The sequence below is a fragment of the Prunus dulcis genome, chromosome 6, assembly GCF_902201215.1.
Source record: "Prunus dulcis chromosome 6, ALMONDv2, whole genome shotgun sequence".
In the NCBI taxonomy this organism is placed as follows: Eukaryota; Viridiplantae; Streptophyta; class Magnoliopsida; order Rosales; family Rosaceae; genus Prunus; species Prunus dulcis.
Genome location: NC_047655.1, coordinates 14,414,048 through 14,434,924, shown reverse-complemented (window position 1 = coordinate 14,434,924; position 20,877 = coordinate 14,414,048). Strand labels below are relative to the sequence as shown.

The window sequence follows — 20,877 nt, the reverse complement described above, 5'->3', positions numbered from 1 at the left end:
CACATGAATTAGTAAATATAACATGACCCAATTATAGGTGATGTGGAAGAGCTCTCTGAGAAAACCCTAAGGAAAAAAGTCCCAGCTATCGCCCTCTTTGGGGATTGGTGGCCTCCCTCCATACCCCCTCTCCCCTCTCTTCTCCTTTCCTCCTTTTTCCCTAAATATCGTTATTTGTTAGTTTTTTTTTTTTTTTTGGGGTAATGTGAAGCAACATTTATGTAATGATGTCGTTGTTATGATATATTCGTCCTTTTTTGACCCACGTATACAAGGATTTGGCTCTAGTTGTCAGCATTTAAAATAGTTTGTGAGTTGCAAAGATGAGAAGATCTAGGGTTGCTTCGGGTTCGGGTGTAGCTAGTGTAGCATTTTGGGTTTAGCCGAGATGGAACTTATGGCTCTCTTCGGGTTTCCTGGGAGAATGTGGAGCAGTGATCATGCTTCCTAGTTTGTTTTAGTCTAACAATTTTCAGTAACTCTTTTGGAGTTTGCTGTGTTTTGTTTTCTATTTTGGGTGTTTTATTTTTTTTTAGTTTTCACCTTTCGATACAGATTTGTTATTTTTGCCGTTGCCCGGCGAATCTGTATTGCATGTTTGAGTACTGTGCTTCTGGTTGTTGAATCAGGGATTTTACTAATTTTTGAGTTATGCGTTGTTCTCTCCAAATCAATTCAACCATTTGGTCACTGAAGAAGATTTACTCATATTTGGTATATAGTTGCTTTATATTTTTGTTTGTTCATTAATAATAGACGTTGCTTATTTATAATAATAATAATAATAATAAGAAATAAAAAAAAGTGGACTTCTCATCACCATGTTTATGCACATGTTATTCACGTGCCAATTGGGTTTTTTTTCTTCTGAGTTTTATAATTATTTTTCTTGGGCTAACTTCAAAACGGACCTCTAAAGATTTGGGATCATTTTAATATGGGCCTCCGAATTTCAATTTCATCAATTTATATTCCATTATTTTTAAATTTGACCAATTTAAGCATTCTGTTAAGTTGACTATTTGGTCATACATTAATTGATGATGTGTGCATTGTGGGGCCAACCCACTAACCAATTCAAAAAAATATTTGTATTAAATGATAAAATAATTATAAAATAAAATAAAAATCTTACAAAAAATCAACCCGATTGGTGACCCCAGCCCCTTCTCTCCCCTTGTGCAACTCTCAGCTTCGTTGGATTTCATCCTCTTCGTCCTCTCACACATTCCTTGTTGGGCAAATTCCAAAACTCTATTTACAACATAACCTTCGAGAAGAAACATGGTGACGAATCCTTGTAAGCTGTATACCGTGGATTGGCAGTTGTTTCTTTGGACAGAATTTTATTTGGTATTTCTTTTGGAGAAATAAAAATGATTAAAAGGAGAAGTAGAAGACGAATATTGGAGTGGAAGGATCATAAAGCAAGCAAAAGAAGGAATAACGGGTCACCCTACTTGCTCCGTGTTTCCTTGTTAACTAATGCTGCTACCCTACGCCGTAAATCTCAACAAATAAAAGCCCATCATAAATAAATAAATAAATATAAATTCCCCACCTCCCTCCCTCCCGCAAATCCAAACTCATTTCTCAACGTACAAATGATGTAATATCCATTAAAACCGACCAAGGGAACCCCTCGCTGGGCCACCACCACACCACACCACACCACCTCCTCAATGCTCATTGCTCATTGGTCCCCACATCCCCACCCCACGTTCTCCTCCCCATTATACGCTTTTTTCGTTCAAAAGTTAAAATCCACTCCATCCCACGTGTACACCATTTAATCCCAGCCCTTCATTCACTCCCACGATCCTAACCCCCATCATCTAAGGGTTCAGATTCCATTACTCAAACACAGCGCAATACAGACAAACACCCCCGCGAACTGAACTCTGAATAAAATAATAGCCCCTCATTTGACCAGAGACCAAAGAGGAGGAGAGAGAATATTTTTTTTATAATTAAATAAAAATAAAATCAGAAAAAAATTAAAATTAAAATGGTGACGTCAGCGTACCTTTGACTCTTTTTACTCTCTTTTCTCCGTTTTGTCTTCTTTAAACGCACAGCTCCTCTTTGTCTTCTCCATTCTTTCTCCCATTAATCTCTCTCTCTCTCTCTCTCTCTCTCTCTCTCTCTCTTTCCTTTTTCCAATCTCTCCCTCCCCCCGAATTCACAGACACAGAGAAGATGGTGAGGGACGACCTGTACATCGCGGTGCCTAGTTTCTTCCGGTGCCCAATTTCGCTCGACGTCATGAAATCCCCTGTGAGCCTCTGCACCGGCGTCACCTACGATCGCACCAGCATCCAGCGCTGGCTCGACGACGGCAACAACACGTGCCCCGCCACCATGCAAGTCCTCCACACAAAAGACTTTGTCCCCAATCGCACCTTGCACCGCCTCATCCAGATCTGGTCCGACTCGCTCCGCCCCCACCGGGTCGACTCAGTCGACAGCGACTCGCCTTCTTCACCTTCCGAGTTACCGGCCAGGGACCAGGTCAGCGACCTAATCCAGTGCATGGACTCCGAGCCCTCCTCCGCCTCCTCGCTTGACTCGCTGTCGAAGATCGCTCGCTTCGCGGCAGAGTCCGACGAGAACCGGAAATTTCTCGCGAGCAGCGACGGGTTCATGTCGCTGCTCGTCGACTTTATCGGCGGCGGTGACAATGCCGTGGATGGCGCTCAAATTGGCGTCCTGGAGCAAGCAGTGAGGATCATACAGTTGTTGCTGGACGACGAAATCCAAGGGCGCGAGGAGCTGATGAGATGGATGTTAAAGAAGACCGGCCGCGACTGCCTGGCGTCGCTGCTCGTCGTCCTCCAACAAGGAAGTGCGGACGCTCGAATCGCATCGGCTAGGATTTTGGAGTCAATCGCGGTCAACGCGGAGGCCAAGTTCCTAATCTCCGAGAAAGACGGCTTGCTATCCGAATTGCTGAAATTGACGGGTCCGGAAAAGGACCCGACCCTGATCGAGGCGGGTCTTTCGTGCCTAATCGCGGTGTCGACGCCGAGGAAGGTGAAGGTGAGGCTGGTCCATTTGGGAGCCGTGAAGTGGCTGTCGAAGCTGCTGGGGGACCCGAACTCGGCGACGTCGACGATCGAGAAGGTTCTCAAGGTGCTCGAAATGGCGTCGTCAGTGAAGGAAGGGAGGGCGAAGATATGTGAGGACGGGAAGTGCGTGGCGGGAATCGTGCAGAGGCTACTGAAAGTATCGGATGCGGCGACGGAGCACGCGGTGACGATACTGTGGAGCGTGTGCTATTTGTTCAAGGAGCGGGCCGCGCAGGAGGCGGTGGCCAAGGCGAACGGGTTGACCAAGATCTTGCTGTTGATGCAGAGCAACTGCTCGCCGGCTGTTCGTCAAATGTCGGCCGATTTGCTCAAGATTTTTCGGGTCAATTCCAAATCGGTTATTTCTTGTTATGATACTAAGACCACTCATATCATGCCCTTTTGAGAAGGACAAAAAAAAAAAAACAGAAGAAACAAACGATTGTAAATGACACAAATTTTGTTAGTGAATACAAAAGGAGAAATTCATTTAATTTTTAGTTGGGTATTTTTGTTTTTATTTTAAATTTATTTATGGTTTCGTTCGAAATTTGCAGTTCAGTAGGAACAGTAGCCTCAACCATAAAAAAGTGGTGTTTTTATTGATAAGAGACTTGTAGTTTAAGGGGTTACTCGATGTCTTAAGTTCAATTCTTCGACGTGGGGATAATGATATTTGATAAATGACTAATAGTTGAAACGGGTTCCATTCGGCAGAGTGGAGATAATGGTGATCCATGTTCAGTGGGTAATTGTTGGGATTGTTTTGGGATGGTGATGTGCGTTTAGGTTGAGGGTTTATTTATTATTATAACCCAGGCATTATCTGGCTAAGCAACTTGCTATTAAGTAATTAATTATACAGCAGCAGCAATCATTCTAATTTTTATTAGATGGTAACAGTGATTCCACTTTGGATGGCGAGGCTGCATTTTCTATAATCCTGATTTTTGGTTGTGATTGTTTGGTAATTTGTAAAAAAATTCATAGAAAAACAAGAGCTGCAAATGCCCAGCCACCGAATGTTTACATCATTGTATTGAATTACGTCTAGCACCAAAAATATGTTAAAATGACAGATCATTTGTCTTTGTTTCGTGTAAGAGAAAAATGGTTTTTGTTTTGTTTGACCGTCATTCAATTAAAGATGTTCAATCAACACCCTTGAAGTGCTTAACAAGAAACAAGAGAAATGCTGGTATTTGTTTCACAGGCATTTTATCTTCTTTTTTTAAAATTATAATGACTTGAACTTAAAGAAAGACCCATTCTAACACATTAGAGAGAACTAACCAACCAATTGGTGCCCTCAACTAATATTAATGAAAATAGTTACATTGCATCTGAATTTTGCTGCCAATTAGTACTGGTTTTTGTAATACTTCTCTATTCAATATTAAAATTCGTACTTCTCTTTTTAATATTAAAAGCCGTACTAAATTAACGGGTTACAGCGTTCGAATCAAATCCCTCACCCTCAATATCTCTTTCTATAAGAAAAATAAAATGGTATGGTGGGTGTGGGGTGAAACCTATGATCTAGGTTTCTGATGCATTGAATAAAATACTAGTGGTGCAGGGTTGCAGATGGTGTATTCCGAAAGCATGAAAAAGTAAGCGAGATGCCGGGGATTGGGCAGTCGGATGCTCAGAGACCATAAACAATTGAAGGCAACCCACCGACTTGGCTGCAATTAATTAGAGATAAATAAAGCAAGTAAATTAATAAATAAATTTTCAGAGTTTAGAGAGTAAGACAGAGATGAGAGACAAAGTGCCGCAATTGCTGAAATGGTCGCTGACTGTAACCTAACAAGCTTTCCCTTTCAATTAAAAATTGGTTGAAAGAGATTGGAATCCAAATCCATAAAGAAATGTGCTAAAGGAGAGAAAGATATACAAACTTTGACCACTCCCCAATCCCTATGACATTTATATATATATATATAAATATATTTATATTTCTAATGGGGAACTAGAAAGATAGGCCCTTGAGAATGCACTACCCCCAAACAAAAGAAAAGTGGGGTGTTGAAAAGACGGGTGTTCACTCTCAAACCATGCATTACAACTAAATAAACACATTAAAGGTGTTTGTTTTGTATTGGACTTGTGGTTTGCAAGTGGATTGGGATTTGGTCAAAACATGCAAAATCAAAAGTTGGGTTGGATGGTTTCCCCAAGCACTTGGGAGGAGGAGGCCCTCTACTTTTCTTATGTTTTTGTTCTTCTCCGTCTTTTCTTGCATTATTAATTAATATGAATTTTTATCACAAATTATTTTTGAGGTTTGTGAAATTACCAGTTTTTTATGTTTTTTTTCACACATTAATTTGATCCATGATATTAAGTTCCGTCAAAATTTCTATTAAATTGATGATGTGGCATGTATATAGTATTAGCATATCCAATAAGATAATGCCACATGGATTTAAATACAAAAAATTATTTTTTTAAAATAGTTTCACACTTAAAATTGGTTTTTTAAAGTTGCAGCTCTGCTTCGTCTCCCCCCACCCTTCTCTCTCTCTCTCTCTCTCTCTCTCCCTCTACTCTCCCTGTCTCCTCCCTGTGCTCTCCCTGTCACTCTGTTTTTTTCTTGTCCGCAACCCGATCGCCCCCATCTCCACCCGCAACCTACGCCCAACCCCATCCTCTCTCTCTCTCTCTCTCTCTCTCTCTTTTTTGCTCTGTGGACTACTTCTAGCAGCGTCAAAATTTTAAAGAAAATATTAAGTTTTTCGATGGGTTTTAATTTTTGTATTTAAATCTCATTTGGGATGTGGGGTTTTTATTTGGTGGAGAGAGAGAGAGAGAGAGAGAGAGAGAGAGAGAGAGGGGATGGGAAGTTGCAGCAGGACTTGCAACTATAAAAAATAAAAAGAAAAAAAGATTTTGTAACTATTTTTTTTACGTGGCATTATTTCATTGGATATATAAGCACCACATACATGTCATATCATTAAGTTAATAGAAATCTTGACTAAATGGCGGGACTAAATTGATGTATGATAATTTCACAAATCTCAAAGATCATTTGTGATTAAAAAAATCAATTAATATTTAATCTATATTTATTACATGAGGCATCCCCAACCATATTTGATGTCAGGGTTGTATATTTTTTTATTATACTTTAATCTAATTTAAACTACGAGAAGGATAAGTTAACCGATATCTGCTGACACAGTTGTATGTTGGTGAAGTGGGTTTTCGGCCTAGACAAGGGAATGGCTGATGCTAGATGGCCAATTTTTTCGTAATGGTGAGGCCCCTTCTTGGTTGCTGTTGTTTTTGGATTCTGATTTGGTGGGGGATTATTAGTTGTTGTTTTTATTGACTTTCGTTTTATGGATGTTTACTACTCTTTTTTCTTGATCAAATTTTTCTTAATGTTTTACGGTAAGGTTTTATTGGGCCACTTTTCAGCATCCTGACTCATACTATTTGTACTTTTTTGTTGTTGTTCTCATGGCACTATTTGTACTTTGGATTTGTTGGAATGAAATTCATTCTCTTTGTTAAAAAAGAAAAAGAAAAAGAAAAAAAGAGAAAGGGTCGAGTAAATAAATTATTACTTCTTTTTTTTTGGTGCCATTAGTCTTTCTCTAGTTGCAGTGATGGGTCAGACGAGTGTAGAGTCCACTAGTTTTGGTAAGGTTTGATAGCGTAGGGCCTGGGTATAAAAAACCACTACTATCTTCAGAATGGGCCGATGGGTTAGTTAAATCTCCTTGATTTAAACAGACTATCCTTAGGCAAAAAGATGAACCGGAGCTTCAATTGGTTTGGGTGAACTTCGACGTGTCAAGTTATTATTGATCCAAAATTCATACCAGACACACGCATTAACATTTTTTTTTAAACAATTGATAGCCGGAATTTCTCACACACACACTATCATGATGCCATGAGAATTCGAACTTAAGACCACTAATCTGTAAATTAAGGCTCTTTTTCACTGGGCAAGTTGGCACATTCACATTATAAGGCATAGATGACTGAATATGTGGAAATTGTTGGGCTTTGAGTTGAAATGTGCATTGTTCCATTGTCCCCAATTGGAAATTTAATGGGTTTACATAGCCTTTATAAGAGTGTCCTCGACTCCTCCTCTCACTTAACTGAACAAAAATGTTAACTTTCATGAGAACAAAACAAAATTACCAAACGAGCATTTTGAACTATTCATCTTCTCCCCTTCACACTCAATCGTTCTCTTTATGGCATATAAATTCCACAAGCTCTATAAAATGCATGGGATAAAAGCAGATTGAACTGAGCCAACTAAAACATGGAGAACACCCTTGAGCTGGAAATCACTCACGGTGACCGGTCGGAAATCGTGAGAAGCTACATAGCTACAAATCTTTATGTTGAGCACATGAAAGCACGGGAGTCATTCCGAATGTATTGCGTGTCTAATGTTCATTTATTGAACTATAAAGCAAATTTATCATATGGGTCAAGTGAGAGAATGTAAGAATATTTTTATAATATTCTATGTGGCCCACATGATATGGTCTATATGTTACTGGAATTATTTGCTATTAAAATGGTTTAGTAAATATTATTTCGGAAAATTCTATTGGTTAGATTAAGGGAAGTAGTTTCCTATTATATTACCGTGATGAGTGTTAATTAATTAATTAGGGTTACACTAGGAAATTTAATATTTAAAATAAAAAGACTATGAAATTTAATATTTAATCTCAAAGTTCCTATTCCTTTGAATAGTTTAATTAGCTAATAGGCTCCAAACTAAGCATGTCATTGATTTAAATTGAATAAGCAAGGGACTTGTAGCTCGAAAGATTAAGTATAGTTACCCATGCTCTTGATAGGGATGGCACAAATCTCTGTTTCCCCAGCCTAACGAGGAGAGATTTCACTAGAAAACTAGGAGTTATAGTACGAGGATCCCCGAATTTTGAAAATCCCCAGTAGGGCAAATAGGAATGGTATTCTTATTCTTGTTCTCGAACCTTGCCTAATAAGTGATGTATTTATTTTTAAAGTAATATAAAATATAATATAACTATGTATTGTTATAATATAATCAATAAATATATAATATAATATAATGTTTATTTACTTTTGTCAAATTGAATTGAGATGATTATGAGTAGTTGAGTTGAATTTTATAGTTCAATTAAATGCAATTGAGTTGATTGATAGTTTAAAGTGAAATTAGTGTTATAATGTAGGATAAGCATTTTTATAATATAAAAAAAATCGTGAATTCAAGGTAGGTTTGAGAGATAGCCCTTCAACGGGTACGGGTACAAGAATTCCCTGAAAATTCTTACCGAGGATAGAGGTGGAGACAGGATCATGGATTGGAAGTAAGGGCGGAGATAGTATGGCCATACTCAGCCTTGAATTGGCCTATTTCCATCCCCATTCTTGGACCAACCTGTTGCCATCCCGGTCTTGGACTAGTCTGTTTCCATCCCTAGCTCCCAAGGTCTATGTTGCATGGACACTCCAAACTGCTGGAGTGTCGGACACGCCGACACGACTCTGACATGTCTCTGACACACATTGGACACTGTCAACGGTTGGGACACGGTCAAGACACTGCTCCGACACATTTCAGACACGGCTCCAACACGGTCAAGACACGGCAGCAGGCTTCATCATTTGGCCCGTGGGCTCATGTGTCGATGGGGGCCAACCAGGCCCATCGAAAAAAAAGCCCAGCTCGGCTCGTTATGGCCTTTGAAATGGCCCGACCTGCCTTGGGCTGGGCTAGGCTTAGGCTTGGGTGTCTGAAGCCAGGCCCAACCCATAGGCCATGCCTGATTAAGCTCAAAAAAGCCCGACCCGGCCCGCCCATAAAAGCCTAGCCCGTTAGGCCCACATACATATATAATTATGTATAAATAAGAGTTTAGGTTTAAGATCTTATGACTTAAATCACAAATATAATTTGTTTCATTTCATTTACTTTTTTTTACTCATTCCTAGTTTATAATTGGAGGATTAGCACATTAATTTGTGTCAATTATTAATTATATATATAAGATGAACAACATATTACATCACCAAATATAATCATATCACGAAACATAATCGTACTACCAAATATAATCATGCTTTTCTCGAACACATCACCAAATATTTGCATATTTATTTATACCATCCTTTAAAAAAAATATATTTTTTTTTTATACTTATTATTTTTTAAAACGTATTACGGTCTATTTATGTAATAACCTAAAAAATAATCATTGGTTTTATTATTTTTGTGGAAAATCTTATTAAGTTGTGTGACTTTATTGGGTGTTTTATGAATTTGTTTGATGTGAAAATATTGGAATTAAGTGAGTTTAATCTCAAATTTGGACTAAAATGCTCTTATGATTAAGTTTTTGATTTTTTTTTTTTTTTAATGAAGTAGGTCCGTTTAAGCCCTGCTTGTTGGGCTTAGTCTGGCCCGGCCCGATAGGCATTCTCAAGGCCAGCCCATGAATCGGGCTTGGACTTTGAATTTTGTAAAAAAATCCGGCCCGGCCCTGCATAGCAGGGACCAATTTGAAATTTTGAAAATAAAAGCTGGGGTCTAAATGTGATTTTTGAAACTTTGGTGGATTAATTTGAAATATTGTTTTAAAAGGGCTAAAAGTGGAAAAAGACCTGCTGCCAAACTTCATTTCCTCCGTCATAGCTCTTCTCCTCCCCTTCTCCTGGTTTTGCACAAGGTAAGTCTCTTTGCAATTTTTTTCTCAAATGCATTTATTTATGTTTTTTTTTTTGGCTCATAATTATTTATGCTATTTATTTTCTTTTCTTATCTCCCTCCACAGCAGTAGAAGAGTTGGACTTGGTGGTGAGGTGACAATTCTTTCTTCTATATATATTTTTTTTATAAAGAGAAACACAACAAATAATAAAAAGAAATCGTGGCTAAGAAGGTGAAAGTAGGATGTGGGATGTTGGTGGGGATGGATTTGATACTATGAACTTGGAAAATGCAGGTATGTTTGAAATTGCAAACCTTTCACTTGATGAACCGGAATTAGGGGGCGTATTGTTTTCTAATAACAACAACAATGAAGACATAGATGATTAAAGAAGATTGAGAGTTAGATAATTTATGTTTTATTTTGTGGTGTATTAATTATTATGTATGGATGATGAACATGAGTTATTTGTTTTGTTTTATGGAATTATGTGACATTGAAGTATTGAGAATAAATTATTATTTTAATTGCCGTGTCCTAGATGTACCCGTGTCCTAATTTTTTGAGATTTTTCGTGTTGCCGTGTCGCGTTCCCGTATCCCCATACCCGTGTCCGTTGCAACAACCCCACTTCCCCAACATCGCTTGTATTAAAAATAAAAAAATATATCTCACACACAGGGAAGGCAATAGAATTGCGATCAAGTCGCATAGCCCTTATTATGATTTTGGAATTAAGACATAGTATGCCAAAACTTCATCAAAAAAGAAAAAAGAAAAAAAGAAGGATAATCATCCATTAGGTAAGCAAAATATATGATCACATGCTCTCAATCATAGTCACTGTAATCTCTTAACGATAATTAATTAAAGGCTATTTTTAATAGTTCATGTTCCAATCTTTCCTGGAAAAAAAGAAAAAGAAAAAAAGTTCATTGGGTAAATAAAGTATGGGTACAAATTGAGGGGGGATTTCACGATTTAGTGTTAATTAAATTAAGGGGGTCGATCTTTATGATCTCAAGGATCATATCTCTCTAATGATAAACTAATTAGAATTGAATCATAGATAAGTTATAAATGGAGCAGGAAAATCTCCACCACCAAGAGCCTGAATGCCAGTGGAGCAATGCAATTTTAAAGATATGAAAAGGAATTTGAAAAATAATGCATGGGCTATAATCGCTGAAGAGGATGAGTCCTTATGAAAAATAAGGGCGCATGTGCATGTGGTTGAGGTCTACATCTGTGTTTTTCTGCATAAAAATCATACAAAGTCCAAGATTTGTAAAGCAAGGTGCATGCTTAATTTTTACATAAGAATAAACATTAGCATATAGCTTTGCCTTCGTGTCCCTCTCCACGACCAGGTGTTTTTGGGCTTTTCCATTTTTTTTTTTTTATAATAAACGAAACGATACATTATTGATTATTTAATAAAATTATAAGTCTCGAGCAATACATCTGAGATAGTATCATGTCATTCTCTAAATCAAGTATCAATATGAAGCAAACGACACACTTGTAGTGTAGTGGTTTGGAACAAATGCCTTTTTTTAGAAAAGGTCCTAAAATTGAGCTATAATTTCTGCGTAGTGTGTATGAATTTAGTAAGCTATTACATCTCTTAATAAGAACAATTGCACAATACGATGAGTATCTACCCGTGATGGGAATAGAGTGGCGCATGTAGTGACTCTTTTTGTGACTACGCATGGGGTCATATTGATTGAAATCAGGGGCGAAACCATGATTCAATATATTTGGGAGGCCAAAAACACAAAGTTTAATTATGTAATGATTTTGGTCTATTGAGTAACTATTAATATTCATATTGAAATACTGTACAAACAAGCAATAAGATAAGTACGATAATGAATTTTCATGCATGTGGAAGGAAGAAATCCATTCAATGAAAAATCAAGATAAATTTTTAGGGGAGCATGCCATAATCTATTAGAAATGGCCGAAAATTAAGGATTGAATTGAAAATGCCTAATAATTTCAGTTAAGTGATGAACATTGTTACTGTAGAGAGAAATTATCATATAATAGGGATATCATTTTTTGTTATTCCCGATCAATAATACAATGACATATAAAGTAACTTTTTCACATGTTATTGTGTTATTAATCAAAAATAACAAACAGTGCTATCCCCGTTACATTTAAATTTTTTAAATAAAAAAGAGTAAAGCATGCAAATGTGGGTATTAAAATGGGAGTGCACCTTTTGGCTTTAAATGAGAGGAAATCGAGGGAAGATAGAGCGGAGATATGCCGCGCTAGCAACTAGGGACCAAATCATAGGTGCCTCAAAAAGTTTATATTATAAACATATTCAATTCTTTTCAAAAAAAACAAAAATCATATTCAATTAATTAAAGCAACAACTTGATTGCCAAACACCAACCATGCACACGGCTTTGCTTCAATACTAGCTAGTCTTCTCTCTCTCTCTCTCTCTCTCTCTCTCTCTCTCTCTCTCTCTCTCTCTCTCTCTCTCATGCGTATATAAATATATATTTATGAAGCATAATAATGGTGTTGATTTTGTTGGTTCTATATATTCATATCTCTTGTGATATATAGCTCAGTTTACAGAGATATATATATATATATTTCAGCCATAGTTTGTCGACTGAAGAAGGATCAGGTACAGAAGTGATATCGATGGCTTGATCAGGTCAGTTTAATTTCAACATTAATTCTTCATTTGAATTTCCTCAGTGAGGCTGAAATTCCTTACCCTCAAAGCCACACACACATGTATATATATATATATACATATATATATATATATATATGCATCTACAAGTTTACGATATCGATAATTAATTTTCATGTTTGTTTGTAAATTGTATTGTCATGGGATATTGTCTGCAGGCTGATTTTCTGAGAATTCTTGGCATCATATAAGTACATTAAAACAACAATGTTGAGAAGAATTAAATTGTATTAATCTCTCAGTTTATCTTATATATGCTGAGAAGAACAAAGCGAAAGAAGAAGAAAATATACAAGTGTTGAGAAAAATTAACCTATACATTAATAAAGATATCAAACACCATATATGTAAATTGATCGCAGTTGGTACAAGAAATTGCAAAGTCTACTATAGATGCACTTGCAATTATTGAGTGAAGTTGGAGATATTACATTTATTTACTACATACATGTAATCGAGACGGAACCCACCCATACAATCGGTGCCATTCTTATTATGAAGTGGCATACCATGTGTTACATAATATGTTTTCTCTAACATTTTTAACGGTCTCATTCAAACAAAAAGAGCAAAAAAATGTGTTGGTATATCAAGATCAACTCCTCTTGCAAGTTGTATTTTCTTCGTTTTCAATAAGTGTATTTGCTTCTTTGATTCCTAGAACTTAAGAGTAGCAACTAGAATAGTAGAATATACATAAAAGAGCATAGGAATTAGGAATTCAAATTGCTCTCCAAGTTTCCTGGCACTAAGCTTAAGATGGTACAGTTAATATTTAATGTACTGTTAGAGTAAGACAAATGGACATTGTGGACGTGTATAGTGTAAATTTGTCCACCTGTCATAGTTGTTTTTTTCTTGATAAATAATATGTGTTAACCAAAGAGAAAGAGGTCAAAAGCCATTTACAAACAAACTTAGAAAAACCAAAACAAGAAGAAGAAAAAAAGCCTACAAAGAAACATTTGTCATAGTTTTGTCAAAATATTGGTATTTGGGAAATATTTATGCATTAATTTCTTTAAGAAGGTAAATATATGTTTACTCAACAATAAATGTTAACTCTGTATGAGTTTGATGTTGTTGTTAAATTTCTCTGTATTAATTTGTAATTCTTTGTGAGTAGTTGTTTTGACTCTTGTGACTATTGTATTTGTATTGTCCTTGCGACGTGCCACGTAATTAATAAATACAATCTCTATTTTGTTTGTATAAAAAAAAAAAAACCAATAAAGGTCAACTGAGGGTGTATTCTTATGGGAATTTGACGCACCAATATGGCTTGTTAACTCAGTTTCTTTTTGAAAAAGAAAATAGTAAAGGTCAATTAAATTAATCCTAATTACACAAGAACCTATACAAACAAATCTCCTAATTAAACCTAATTCACTCACGCCAACACCATTAGTTCCACTTTCGTGCAACATTCCTTCGGTAGGTCTACATAAATATGGCAACTATAAATAGAGAGAAATTGGTCCCAGAGAAACAGATAGAGTTGTTTGTTTGTTTGTTGTTGTTGTTGTAATGTGGACCTAAGGTGAGGGTAGGTAGTAGACACCTGTCAGTAATAGGCTCTCAGTGTTGTTGTTGTTGTGAGTAATCGCTTTCTTTCTCTAGGGACTTCTTATGGAGGGCACTAGCTGATCTGAGGAGCTATTGAGCCATCTTTTTACTTTTAGCCACCAGCAGTCGTCTTGTCTTATTGAGTGTGGCTACTAGCACTAGTTGTGGTTGCATGTGGAAAACTTCCCTATCTCGATTTCATTGCTACATTATTTCTATCTTATGTTTCGTGTCACTTATTAAAGAATGTAAGATAAGAAAAAAATGTAATAAAATGATGTTATATTGCTCTATTTTTTCTATCTTTCTTCTCGTGTCACTTATAAAAGAAGAAGAGAGACAAAAAGAACTCGACAATCAAACAATTCTAGCCTCTAGGGAAAAGTATTTCTCCTACTCATCACACAACATGTATGCTTTGTTTTGTATTCTTCTTTTTGTCTTATTATTTTACTAAGGTTTTTTTAATGCTGTTTGTAAAGTCTCAAAATATAAAGCAGAATTTACAAACATTAGAGAACCCAATCCCAATTGTACTGTTATATTTTATATTGTTTGAGTTCTTACACTTATAACTTTATAGGGTCACTAATTGTATTACATGCACACAAGTTTGACATCTTTTTTCTTCTTTCTCAACTGGGTTTTGAATTTACCGTTAATTGGGCAGTTTAGATTGACTAATTTCAGCATGTGGGTATCCTTCATACTGAATGCTCTGCATTAATTCTCCATTAATCTATAATTTACAGTTAAGTTTTCAGATTGGCCTGCGCTTCCTAAACTACAAAAATTTACAAACAAAAAATAAAAAAATTCTTAATTGCCTTGCCTCCCTCTCTTAATCTCCATGAGAGTTTACAGTTTACATTGTCGGTACTTTTGCAGAGATTGTTGGGTAGTTTCTAGCCTAAAAAGAACTAACCAAAAAGTAGAGTGGCTGCAGCACAAGCACAAGCAGAGGTTCTTGTTTCACGGGCCACGCCGCTCGTGTTTATTGCTTTGCTCCTCCTGCGCCTTGAAACCCTTCACTTGACTTGAGAGTTGAGATCTCGAGGCCAGCCTTTGGACTTGGCCTCCAAAACTGACAAGTGTTTGCAGCCTTTCCGTCCTCCGCCATTTTCTCTGGTAAACCAAACCCTCATAGCATTTGGTTATTGGGTTCAATACAAAGCACTTGAGAGAGAGGAGCTTTTGGGTTTGTTTTGTTGCGCCCAAAGGTGTGAAAGCTGGCCTTTTCAAATATATTGCATTGCCCCCCACCACAATCACAGGAGGGTCGGCTATATTCAACAATATCACTCTTGCTTTGCATTCAAACCGAGGTATAGTCTTCGAACCTTGAATTCAGCTTTGGTCTCTTTTCTGCATTTGAATATTTGTGCCATTTCCGGATTTTTTGTATGACATTTTCATTTTTTTTAAATATTCTATTGCTTTTAGTATTTGGTTAATTGTATATATGTATTTATATATTATTGGTGTTTTAGAACATGCCAAAAATCGGTTGGCTATGGTGGTTCCTATTTTGGAGTTGGCAGTTGGTTCCTCGTACTTATCCATGCTTTTTTATTTAATATTCAGTTGAATTACTTGCTGTGGATGCCTCATTGTGTTTGCATAGTTAAGGAGAAAAACTCGGTCCGTGAATTGAGGGCTTTGGTGGGTTTTAAAGGGGTTCTAAGTTGTTTGTTTGATTTGCCTGCAGCTGGAGGGAGTGTTAGAATATAGTGTGTTTTTTGTATATGTGGAATATTGGTCTTAAGTGAGAGACATGCTGAGCTCTGATGATGGAGAAAATGATGTGTTCTTCGACTCGGTGGACTTATCATCTCAAGAGTCAATTGTAGCAAAAGAGGAACCGGGGTGTAGTAAGTTGGAGTATGAAATTTGGATGAATGAGCCACCAAGTGTTAAGGAAAGACGGGAGAGTTTTCTACGAAAGATGGGTTTAGCTGAATTTGATTCTGCAAAGTGTGGTTCTGTGGAGATGGAAATGGAATCTGGTGCCTTATCAAAGATGATGGGATTGCAAAGACTTTTGGAATGCAGTAGAGCTGCCTCAAGCTCTTGCATCTCTTCTTCTAGTTATATTGAAGAAAATTTGCGTTGTTGTAGAAGGGAAGGGGACAATCAAGCAAATCTTATGCTGAATGAATTAGATAGAAACCTACAAGATAAGTTGAATTTAGTCTCCATCCAGGAGGCTGTTCGTATTATTTCACCTTCTGCTACAGATTCTTCCCAGAGAGAAGTTGAGGCTCCAGTAGAAGAATGTGGGAATTCACATGAGGGTAGAAAGAAGAAGGAGAGTTGGTGGAAACAGTTTATAAACAAGACGAAGAGAAGAGGAGGGAAAGTTGTATTTGAGGGATCAAAACCAGATACCGAAATACTCAAACAAAATAGGATGAAGGTCCAGCAGAACAGTAAGAGGTGTATGGAGTTCGCTGCATTATGCAATGGGCAAGAAATTCGTGCGCACAAGGGGTTTATAGGGGCTATGAAGTTTAGTCCTGATGGCCAATATCTTGCAACTGGTGGTGAAGATGGGGTCGTACGCATTTGGTGTGTTACATTAACAGATGCCTCTTGTAATTACTTACCAGCTGAAGGCAACTTTGATAGCAAACTTAAAAAGATCAAGTCTGGTTATCGAGTGATCTTTCCTGATAAGGGTTTTCGAATTGAAGAGTCACCACTGCAAGAGTTCCATGGCCATTCGAGTGATGTGTTAGATCTTGCTTGGTCAAATTCAAATGTGAGTGCTGAAACATTACTGATTTAGTTGACTCGTATTTAATCATATTTACAACTCTTTAGTTCAGTTTGTGATTGACAATATATATGCTCCATTGCAGTGTCTTCTTTCTTCTTCAATGGATAAAACTGTTCGTCTGTGGGAAGTTGGTTGCAGTCAGTGCCTAAATGTTTTCCATCACAATGATTACGGTAAAGATTCAAATCAGAACATAAATACATATATATTAGTACTCCCTCAAATTTTAATGTGATGTAATATTCTGAAATTTAAATCAGCAACTTTTTAAATGGTACCAGTGACATGCATTCAGTTCAACCCTCTCAATGACAATTACTTCCTAAGTGGATCAATTGATGGAAAAGTTCGAGTTTGGGGCCTTTTTGAGAAGCGAGTTGTTGATTGGGCTGATGTGCGAGATGTTATAACTGCTATATGTTATCAACCAGATGGGAAAGTATGACTCTTAGTACTTGATTAGCCATGATTTTATTACACTGCTACGAAAATCTCCTTCATGATGTTAACCATATCAATTTCTTCTGTACAAGCAGGGGTTTGTAGTTGGTTCTGTTACAGGCACTTGCCACTTCTATGAAGTATCAGGTACATAAACGTTGGATGTTATCTTATTGTTGAATTTGAAGTGTTACATTTTTCTCACCTGGGGAGTTCCCAAACTGATTTTGTGGATGGACAGGGGAATATCTTCAGCTGGTTGTGCAAATGCATATTCATGGCAGAACTAAAACCTCTGGCAACCAAATCACTGGCATCCAGGTATTGCACTTAGAAAACTTTTCTACTTCATTTCTTCCTCCCTCTCTCTCCCTCTCTCTCTTTTTTTTTTTTTTTCCTGCTAAGCTTCCATAAGATGCTATGTTTCTAAATCATTCATTAACATTAAGATTCATTTTCTCCCAGTTTTCCCAGGAAAAGTTGCAAAGAGTTATGATAACATCAGAAGACTCGAAAATCCGTATATTTGAGGGAGTAGAACTTATAAAGAAATACAAAGGTAAAGAACCTTATGACCATCAGAGACTATTACTGTTGATTGTTGTATTCCTCCAATCAAATTGATTAACATGCAATTGATAACCCTCAATTTAAATGGCATGATGTTGACTAGGTGATAGGGTCGGTAGTCAGATGTTTGTGTTGTATTGATGATAGCCTCTGTGATTAAATGTTCAAATCAAATGCTAATTATGCTTTTCAAACAAAATCATAACGTCCTCCATTTTTTTTGTCCTCTAACTCCTGGAATCAGTAAAGTCACATCCATGCTACAACTAGATAAGTTTGTAGTTGCTTGAGTAATTACTTAGATTGACCCTCAAACATTCATGGTTCACACTGCTACTAATTTTGTGGACTTCATAAGCATGTAGGTACTAACCACCTTGTTTGCCCGTTTTGGCGTAGTTTGAGTATTATGATATCTTGATTTTGTGTGGATGATTGCCCATTCTCTGCAACAAATGCTCAGATGCATCTTACTCATTCATTGTATCTGAAATACTTAATCATAAATTTTTGGTGTTATGATGTTGCTTTGTATCAGTCTTTACAGTTGTAATATTATCTTGGACATTGTTAGCATCTATCCGTACGCACAGGTTTTCATTCATTGTTAGCATTTATTCTGGCATTATGACAATAATAATGATATGCATTTTAGACATACAATGAATCTCAAATCATTTGAATAAGTTAATATTTGTCTTAGCTTATACCCTGGATGGATTTGTTTGCAATTAATAAAAGCGTTCATTCAATAACTAGATCCTTCTGAATATAACAGGGCTTCCAAAGTCAGGATGTCAGATGTCAACTTCTTTCACATCGAATGGGAAACATATAATCTCAGTTGGAGAGGACTCGCATGTTTATTTATGGGACTATGATGGCTTTTGTGTCTCATCCTCCAAACAAATAAGATCTGTTAAATCCTGTGAGCATTTCTTCTGTGAAGGTGTGTCTGTTGCAGTACCTTGGTCAGGCATGAGACCTGAACAAAGGAGCCTAGAAACTGCTAATGGGCGATATTGCTCACAAAGACAAGGCCATCTAGAGCCTGCTTATGGAAGCAGAGATGCAGAACGTTTTTCCCTTGGAAGTTGGTTATTCTCAAATGGTCCGTGCAGGGGCTCTGCAACTTGGCCTGAGGAGGAACTCCCTCCACGGGCTCCGCAACATCAAGATCATCAGCACCACCACCACCACCACCACAATCACCCTGCTAGACCAGATACATGGGGGCTTGTCATTGTAACTGCTGGATGTGATGGAACAATCAGGACATTCCATAACTATGGATTGCCCGTCAGGCTCTAACTAAGTTCATTTCGATCACCCTGCACTGGCTCATCACATTTGAAGTCTATGTTGTAAGATGATGCCTTTCATTTCTGGGACATCTTGCAATGAATCCTTAGCTCATTAAATAGGCAAGAAGAATCAGCAGTGGAGAGCCTGCGTCCTGCTATTTTTAGTAGGATAAAGATTTTAGTAGAATAAGAAATCTTTTGAAGGATTTATTAGTCTGTACATTGTTATGTGAATAATAATTGATTTAGTGATTACGTAGGTAAGAAATACAATTGGATAATTGGGTCAATTCCAGTTCATACATAGTTCTCCTGCAGACTATAGTCCTCCAAGTGAGGAGTAGTTTTCATTTTACCACAATGAAGTTTAACAAGTTTCAACCTGTGATACATCAAGTTTTTTGTCTCAGTTGCATATATAACTATTTGGACCAGAAATTGAAAAAGCCCCATTAAGGGCTGTTGGGGTCTTTAATAAAGTTTTGGACCAAATGTCTAGATCAAGGGAAGAATGGGACTTGGTTTTGGACCAAGTTTTAGGTCCAAGTCATTTTTCAACTCAAATTGATTTATTCTTTTACCAAGAGCTAATAACCCACAATTTTTTTTTGGGTTTAAAAATTCACAAATGACCCAATTTCATACAAAGAGAGATTATTGGACCTAGAAAAGATAGGTGCTTTGAAGTTGCTCTTGGGAAAATATTAGTTATGGGATTAGAAATTTAGCATTAGACTTAAATAAATTTTTTTATAAAAAAAAATACATAATCGGTCTAGTCCAATCTGATTTGGTAAGAGTGTGAAACCGGCACTAAATGTAACACCCCGACTCCAAATTAAATGTCTATTTTAATCGATTTAAAATAAATTACGAATTTATCCTTGGGGTAGGGGTAAATTGGTCACTTTCTTATCTGGAAGGATTTTGGGACCATGAATGGTATTTCTGGGTAGGTGGTACTAAGACGAATTCGTAGACACGCAGAAGGCTTGAATCGGAGTTGTAACGAAAAAGTTACGGGCAAAACACTATCAGTGGCAAAACTATAAATATTTAAAAAAGTTTGGTAAAAATCAGATTTTTCACCTCAGCTCTCTCTCTCCTCGCGCGCGCTTGACACTCTCTCTCTCTCCTCAGTCTCTCTCTCTCTCTCTCCCCGACGCCGACTCTCTCTCTCTCCTCGGTTCTCTCAGCTCCGACCACGGCAGGATACGAGATCGGTCCCGATCGATCAGCCTTGACGTCCCGATCAAGTCTAACTCGTTTTTCCCGTCGGAAACCACGAACTTCGGCCGCGAGCTCTACTGGTTAGAACCAGAACTTTCCCGTCGCCGCGCCGCCACCTCCGCCGCCCAAACCCAGTGAAACAAGTGAGGGTTCTTCCTCTTTTTACTTGCTCTAGCTGTTTTTGGGGTAGGTTTGGATCGATTTTGAGTGTAGAAAACCAATTAGAAAACCTAGGTTTTGGCCGGATTTCAAAGTGAAATTCCGGCCAGTTGCCGCCCGAATTGGACCTTCCCATAGTTGAATGAAGTGATCCTGACCTTGAGTAGAAGCTAAGGTAGGAAGGGTGAGCTCGGGTGTGGAGTTTTTCCGTCACCGGAATTACTCTACACAACCACGCGCTGCCGGCGTGTGTGGCGGCTCGTGGGCGAGGCTGGTGAAGCTGCAATTTAACCCGATGATATCCTTAGGTTGTCACGAGCGCATAGGAATTCGCGGATCTCAATTC

At 37.4% G+C, this 20,877-nt stretch overlaps 2 protein-coding genes across 3 annotated transcripts; both read left to right on the top strand.

Annotated features, from left to right (window-relative positions):
• Positions 1 to 2,099: 2,099 nt before the first annotated feature.
• LOC117633119 (U-box domain-containing protein 27) lies at positions 2,100 to 3,568 on the top strand. Its single transcript, XM_034366806.1, has one exon. It carries the CDS (start codon positions 2,200 to 2,202, stop codon positions 3,472 to 3,474), a length of 1,275 nt encoding a protein of 424 aa, XP_034222697.1. The 5' UTR covers positions 2,100 to 2,199; the 3' UTR covers positions 3,475 to 3,568.
• Positions 3,569 to 14,981: 11,413 nt separating this feature from the next.
• On the top strand, positions 14,982 to 19,444 carry LOC117631615 (WD repeat-containing protein 44-like). 2 transcript variants are annotated; one of them, XM_034364864.1, is made up of 8 exons: positions 14,982 to 15,373; positions 15,757 to 16,809; positions 16,910 to 17,000; positions 17,109 to 17,266; positions 17,364 to 17,415; positions 17,510 to 17,589; positions 17,734 to 17,827; positions 18,617 to 19,444. In XM_034364864.1, the coding sequence occupies exons 2-8, from the start codon at positions 15,823 to 15,825 to the stop codon at positions 19,147 to 19,149; spliced, it is 1,995 nt and encodes a 664-aa protein (XP_034220755.1). In that variant the 5' UTR covers positions 14,982 to 15,373; positions 15,757 to 15,822; the 3' UTR covers positions 19,150 to 19,444. The 2 variants fall into 2 exon arrangements, with proteins under 2 accessions (XP_034220755.1, XP_034220756.1); XM_034364865.1 differs by having other exon boundaries at positions 15,002 to 15,373; positions 15,845 to 16,809.
• Positions 19,445 to 20,877: the final 1,433 nt, after the last annotated feature.